The sequence below is a fragment of the Heloderma suspectum genome, chromosome 2, assembly GCF_057233095.1.
Source record: "Heloderma suspectum isolate Gila_16-S chromosome 2, 16-S_ref, whole genome shotgun sequence".
NCBI classification, from domain to species: Eukaryota; Metazoa; Chordata; class Lepidosauria; order Squamata; family Helodermatidae; genus Heloderma; species Heloderma suspectum.
This window is the reverse complement of record NC_139459.1, coordinates 355,057,408-355,064,977: the sequence shown is the minus strand read 5'-3', so window position 1 is coordinate 355,064,977 and position 7,570 is coordinate 355,057,408. Positions and strand designations below refer to the sequence as shown.

Below are 7,570 nucleotides of genomic sequence, written 5' to 3'. Positions count from 1 at the left end.
CATTTGTGTACGTGGTTTTTGTTTGTTTGCTTGTTTTTTACCCAGAGCCCTCCGTGGCCGGAAATCTGGCTGCGGACGGCTCTGGCCTGGGCCTGGCCAGCTGTTCCGCGGAGCCGCCATGGACCACAGCCGGCCATTGAGGATTCCGGGGGGGAGGAATGGAATGCCTCCCCCCCACCATAAACATAATCCGCGGAAAGGTAAGTACATTTCGTACAACCCAAGATTCATCTGGCAGGATTTGTTCTTGACAAATTTATGTTGACTTTGAGTCATCACTGCATTGTTTTCAAGGTGCTTACAGATGGATTGTTTTATCATCTGCTCCAGAATTTTCCCAGGGATTGATGTCAGACTGGTCTGTAGTTACCAGGTTCCTCCTTTTTACCCTTTTTGAAGATAAGGACAACATTAGCCCTCCTCCAGTCCTCTGGCACTTCACCCATTCTCCATGATGTCTCAAATAGAATAGACATTGGATATCTCCTGCAACCCTGCTAGATTTCGGCCACCATAACTGTTTTTGTGTTTCTTTTTAAAGTTGCTGTTGTTTGGCTTGTTTACCTGGAAAACTAAGTTCTTTGCTAGGAGACGGAGGGGACTTTCTTTAAAGTTACTTCATGAAAGTTAGTTCCTGAAAGTTACTTACTAGTAGAAGGCACCAAAGAGTCAACTGCCCTGGCCTCCTCACCCTGTTGCTTAACTTGCTTGGGTCCTTAACTTGCTTGCATGCTGATACTTTGTCACCAGGGCTGCAAGTAGGGATGTACGAAAGTCACTTACCTTTTCAATGGGGTGATTCACGGTGGGGGAGAGGCACTCCGAACCTCCCCCCGAAATCTTAATCCTGCCAGCTCCACTCCACGGAGATTCCGAGGAGTCGCTGCCTGGGACCGCCCGCAGCTGGACATACGGCCACTGGGCAGCCTTCTGGAAAAAACAACAACCACATACGCAAATGGAGGCGGCTCCAGCGGCCGCCATATGCGTTCCCTTTTTTTCACTGTTTTAGCCTATGTAAATATTTACATAAGCTATTACGGCGAAAAAAAAAGGAACACAAATAGTGCCCACTACGCTATTTGCAAGTCCCGTTTTTTCGCCGTAATAGCTTACTTAAATATTTATGAAGGCTAGAACAGCAAAAAAAAAGGGAACGCAAATGGTGGCCGCTGTAGCTGCCACCATTTGCGTACGCGGTTTGTTTTTTTTAGCTTTCCGTGACGTGAATGTGGTAGCAGCCACTTGTGTAAGTGGTGGCCGCCATTTGTGTGGCTGCCTTTGCCGTCATAGGCTACGTAAATACTTACGTAGCCTATCACGGCAGCCTGGCCAGACGCAAATGGCGGCCGCTATGGCAGCCGCCATTTGAGTCTGCAGCAGCTGGCCGAGAGACCAGCTGCCGCCGCCACCACCAGAGCCGTTGAGGGAGCCGCCACCACCGCAACATCCGCCCCAGGTAAGCTTCGTCCCGGGGGGGAATTCTGTGGGGGGTGGGGGGGCGGGAGGCCATTGCACCATGGGTTTTGGGGGGCTGAATGCCAGTGCATTCGGCCTCACTGAAATCCGTGGCAGAATTCTCCGCTTTCCCTAGCTGCAAGTCTTCAACCACTCAGAAATCTCCATTAGAGTTGGGCTGCAAGTACTCTTACCTTTCTGGCAAATTTCTCCCCTAGGATCTAGCTTCTCACAGAGGTGGGTGGGGGTGTATCAATGCAAAAGAGCTGAAAAACAGCCCAAGAGATTTAAAATTATTTTATTTTAAAAATGGGGATACACATTAAGTAACATTGTATTTAAGTTGAATATGAATACAATGAAGTAATTCCTTAAAATTTACAAACACGTTTCTGTCAGTTATCCAGTGGCTTTTCAACCTTGGTGTAAGCACTGTTGAATGCAGTGGAACTGTTACTTCAAAAGAACACACTGTGGATCGCACTGTTAACTCTTGGACAATAATTTCTATAGGAAGCAGAATTGCCAAATGCAACCTGCTTTGTCAGCTACACTTTTTGGTACATGACTGGCACATACCAAGGTTTGTGGTACCAAATGGAAGTTCTAATAGCAGTAGAAACAGCCAGTCTGTGCTACAACTTCTGTTTATACACTAGGAAATTGTTACGGGAACCATGTCAGACTTCTGGGGCAGCGATTCAGGCTCGTCAATATGCAGAGTGAGGTGTCTATTTGGGCAGCTGATTTAGGGTGCCATGAAAGGACAACAAAGTGTTATTTATTATTGTACTTGTACTCCCAGGGAGAATTGCTTGTGGGATGTACTCTCTCAGATGCCAAAGCCATTTAGCCACCCAGTGGCCTAGAGGAGGGGGAACACAATAAAAACATTCCATAATATTTACATACGAAGACATTCCTGTCAATTATCCAGTGGATTTGCAATCTTGTGTAAGCCCTACGGAATGCAATGGAACTGTTACTTCAAAAGAAACACACGTTGGATTACACTGTTAATTTGTGGACATTAGTTTCTACAGTTAGCAGAATTGCCAAATGCAACCAGGTTTGTGCACTACAATTTTTGGTTAATGATTGGCATGTAGCAAAGTCTGTAAAACAAAAATAAAGTTATAATAGCCATAGAAGCAGTCTGTCTGTGCTACAATTCTGTTTGCATCGGTTTATACATGACAGGAAATAGTTACGGGAACCATTTTAGACTTCTGGGGAAGCAATTCAGGCCCATCAATATGCAGAGTGAGGTGTCTTTTGGGTAGCTGAGTTGGGGGGTCATGATGGAGGAGGAGGAAGACAAAATGAAATTATTTATTCTGTATATTACAGTAGAGACCATGCAAGCACCTGGCTGGATCTGGGAGTACAACGGAGTCCAAATCATTCGTGCCTCTGGGCCGCACATGCCGAGTTGCTGCCCATGTTCGCATACCCCCACGCTCGCCAAGCCACACTCACCTACCCTCATCATCCATAAGCACCCCTTATTTCCATGGTTGCCATTTTGCCAAAAAAAAGGGCGACTCGGGAAATTCTGGAAGTTTAATATTGTCCACACTGCGGCTGTGAAGGCCTCATCTATGCGATATTACAGGAGGGTAGGGAAGTACAAATTCCTTACCTGGCTCCATTCCAGAGCATCTGCAGTGGGGGGGAGGCCCCTCCCCCCGAAATCCTCCCCAGCTGGCTCCACTCCACGGTGACTCTGCAGAGCCGTTGGCTGGGGCCGGCCACAGCCAGAATTCCGCCTGCTGCTGGGCTGCTGCGGCTGCAAATGGCGTTGCAGCCCGGCAACGGCGGAAGATGAGCTGTAGCCGCTGCCACCAGAGCAGCTGCCGCCAGAGCCGAGGCCGCCGCATCCGCCACCAGGTAGGGACTGTCCCAGGGGGATTCTGCATGGTGGTGGTTGGGATTGCTCCATTCCGCCTCGGACTCCATGGCAGAATTCTCCAACATCCCTACATGAGGGCCCCCAGGGTGCCCAGATGGGGGGCAGGCACCCGTCCATCCCTATCTTAAACACATTTAGAAGACTTAAGTAAAAGGAGCTAAGTAAAGCTGACAAGAAAGGAAATAAATAGGTTAGTTCCCAAAAGCATAGCTGAGAACTTGTGGAAAGACAGCAACAACAAAAAATTGTGATAGAAATTCCTGTTTCATGATACATCATTCAAAGACTGGCCAATGAGACTCATATTATGCCAGTACTTTTCCAGCTGCACTGGCTGACAGTCCATTTCCAGACCTGATTCAAAGTGCTGGTGTTAACATTCAAAGCCCTTAACGGCTTGGGGCCAGGTTATCTGAAGGATCACCTACTCCCATATGTGCCTTCCCGGACCTTAAGATCATCTTCAGAGGCCCTTCTCCGGGAGCCCCTGCAAAATTAAGTGAGGCGGGTGGTTACTAGGAGGAGGGCTTTCTCTGATGTGGCACCCCGGCTGTGGAATGAGCTCCCTAGTGAGGTTTGCCTGGCACCTACATTGTATTCTTTCCAGCGCCAGGTGAAGACCTTTTTATTTTCCCAGGCATTTTAACATTTTAGTTCTTTAGACTTTTAGCTTTGCTGTTTTAAATCTGTATTTTAAATCCCTGCATTGCTGCTAGGTTTTATTCTGGCTTTATCCTGGTTTTATTGTTTACTGTGGTTTTAATGTTTTATATATTTTGTGTTGTTTTATTGTGTGCTCTTTGGTTTTAATTTTTGTGAACCGGTCAGAGAGCTCTGGCTATTGGGCGGTATAGAAATGAAAGAAAGAAAGAAAGAAAGAAAGAAAGAAAGAAAAGAAAAGAAAATGAGAGGCAAAATGCAGGAACTAAAGGACATTCCAGCTGTCCTCACAGAACCCAACGTCACTTCTCATGGGATGCTACATCTGTCCACAGAAGGACAATCACAGCAGCCCTAGATGACTTCTCTACAATATTTTGCTACCAGCTCAGAAAAGACATGTGGGTAAGACATTTCATTTTAAAGAGAAGGCTCCTTCATAATTCTTAAGGAGTTTAAGCTGTGTTTTGTTTGCAACAACCATGTATTTTTATATTTGTTCCATGCCCTTATATCATAAAATGTACATTGGGTAGAAACTGCTTGAGGTTTTGAAGTAAAAGATGAAAACATATGCCTGATCTCAGAGTCCTAATTTTTAAAACCTGTGTCTGAATGCCAGGAATACAATAAATGTACAGTTCCTAGGTGACACCTTTGTATCTAGAATATGCAAGAGATGGTCACCTGCTGATCCTTAATCACTAAATACCCAACTCCTATAGCACAATATCCCAGGACAAGGACTACTCTGTCACACTTATATACCCACTCTGAATTATCCTTCCACACAATGGTGCCATTTGAGATGTTCTGCAAAAAACTGAGGATCGCCCAAGCAAAGATTTCTCAGAACAGCACACAAAGGAAGATCACACCCAAAGGAAGAATATTATCACCATACTGTACAAAATATGTTTGCTTCCATCATATGTAGTCTTTTGGTTTCATCATGAGATGCTCTTTTTTATTCAGATCCGGCCTCAATAGAATAATGTAGCACTTGGGGAGGAAGATGCAACCCAGTAAGCCCAAACCAGAGGCCAGGATGGAGAAGACCTGCACAGCCACCATGTATTTCCCCTTGGTGCTCAGGTAGGTTGGCACAAAGGACACCCAAACACTGCAAAAGACCAGCATGCTGAAGGTGATCAGCTTGGCTTCATTGAATGCCGCTGGCAGCTTCCTGGCAAGGAAAGCCACCACGAAACAGGTGGCAGCCAGAAAGCCCATGTAGCCAAGGGCAGTATAAAACATGACAGCAGACCCTTCACTACATTGCAGGATGATCTGACCAACCTGGGAATGCATATCAGACTCTGGGAATGGAGGAGAGATTCCCAGCCAGAGAATGCAGATGCCCACTTGAACACTCGAGCAACAAATCACAACAAAGCATGCCAAACTCTTCCCCAGCCATTTCCTTATCCTGTTTCCTGGCTTTGTGGCTAGAAATGCCACCACCACCATGATAGTTTTCGCCAACAAACAAGAGACGGCAGTTGAGAAGATGATGTTGAAGGCAGTTTGTCGGAGAAGGCAGGTCACCTTCTGGGGCTGACCGATGAAGAGAAAGGAGGACAAGAAGCAAAGCAGGAGGGAGACCAGGAGCATGTAGGCGAGGTCACGGTTGTTGGCTTTGACCACTGGAGTTTCTCGATATTTAATGACGATTCCTAAGAGTAGACCAGTGGTCAGGGACAATACAATGGAAAAGAGAGCTAGGATAATCCCCAAAGTTCCTTTGTAGGAGAGGAAGTTGATAATTTTAGGAACACATTGATCTCGGTCTTCATTTGGATGCTCATCATCTGGACACATGTTACAATATTCTGCATCTGAAAAAAAGAGGAGCAGCAGCACCAGCATTATTATCCAGCCTTGTCAGAGGGCTAGTGACCTGAAAATGCATTGGATTACACTTCCTAGCATTCCTGACCATGGGCCATGCTTGCTGGGACTTCTGGAAATTGAAGTCCCAAGCATCGGGGGATCTACTTTCCACTCACTCCTGCTCTAAACATTCTGGGGTGAAAACATATACGCCCCAAGAGGAAGATGAGACAAGGATGGGGGAGAGAGGAAAAACTAGTGATGTGCTGGGAGCATTATACACCGTATTGTGTGCCCATTTCCCTAAAGAGCAGCTCTTTGCTCTGGAGTCTCCTACCTTCCTGAGTGGAGATGGCTCCTTCTGCACATGGGGCACAAGCATAGCAGCAGAGGGGCTCTCCTTCCTTAGTCCTCTTTGCAAATCCAGGCTGACAACTTTCAGTACATCGAGAAAAAGGCACGGTCTATCCATGAAGACAAAAAACATCCAGGAAAATTAGTCAGTCTGGAAGTTATATGTAAATTGGTGGGAATTATTGATACAGTTGGAAACAGCATAACAAGGAAATTCAGTTTGTTAGTTAAAAATTGTACCAGGATTAAGACCACAATTAAGGAGGCTGAATAGGTGGTTAGATTCAGAAAACTGAAAGTGGGGCATAATCCCATCCTTCCACCTGACGTAGGGATGTACGAATTGTGTACCTTCCATGCTGCTTGACTTCGGCAGTTTGCGGCCAGTGCTCCATACTGTCATTCACAAGCCCCCGGAATTCTCCTCTTTTTTTCAGCTCCAAGAAGATAAATCCGTACTGACAGTCATAATTCTAGGGGTGTACGAAACCCCGCTTACCTGGCTCCGCTGGGCTCCACAGGTGGGGGGAGGCGCTCCGTCCCTCCCCCTGGAATCCTCACTGGGGGGGGAGGCGCTCTGTGCCTCCCCCCTGGAATCCTGGCCGGCCGGCTCCGCTCTGTGGCCACTGGGCAGCCCTGCAGGGATGTAAATGGCAGCTGTAGTAGCCGCCGTCATTTGCGTCCCTGCAGTGAGCCATGATAGGCTACGTAAATATTTATGTAGCCTATCATGGCAGGGGGAAAATCCCAGCATACGCAAATGGTGGTAGCTGCTGCCATTTGCATATGCTGGTTTTTTTTCCCCCTTGCCGTGATAGGCTACGTAAATATTTACGTAGCCTATCAGCATGGTGGGGGGGGAAACCCAGTGTATGCAAATGGCGGTAGCCGCCGCCATTTGCGTACACTGGGTTTCCCCCCCCGCCATGATAGGCTACGTAAATACTTACGTAGCCTATCACGGGCTCCGCAGGACGCAAATGGCGTCCCTGCGTAAGCCATGATAGGCTACGTAAGTATTTATGTAGCCTATCATGGCTGAAGGAGGAAGCGAATGGCGGCTGCAGGACGGCTGCCATTCACACAGCAGCACGGATGGGAGCAGGTAAGTGCTACGTTTCGCATGTCTTTCATGGGGTGGGGGTGGCGGGCACTTCGTCCTGCGTGCCTTTTGTGGGTTGGGGGGTGGGGGCTTCGTTCCGCGACAGTTTTCGGGGGGCCGAATGCTTCGGCTTCCCAAAACAAGGCTGCCCTTGGTGTGCCTGAGCGATGCACTCTTTGTTTAAAGCAACGCTGTTTGAAAGAAAGAAAGAAAGAAAGAAAGAAAGAAAGAAAGAAAGAACCTTTTAAAAT

At 47.2% G+C, this 7,570-nt stretch overlaps 1 protein-coding gene across 1 annotated transcript; it reads right to left on the bottom strand.

Moving 5' to 3' along the window:
• Positions 1–4,161: 4,161 nt before the first annotated feature.
• On the bottom strand, positions 4,162–6,916 carry LOC146355516 (vomeronasal type-2 receptor 26-like). The gene is made up of 3 exons (XM_084832572.1): positions 6,717–6,916; positions 6,201–6,327; positions 4,162–5,868 (listed from the first exon to the last, which is right to left on the bottom strand). The coding sequence occupies exons 1-3, from the start codon at positions 6,891–6,893 to the stop codon at positions 4,958–4,960; spliced, it is 1,215 nt and encodes a 404-aa protein (XP_084688698.1). The 5' UTR covers positions 6,894–6,916; the 3' UTR covers positions 4,162–4,957.
• Positions 6,917–7,570: the final 654 nt, after the last annotated feature.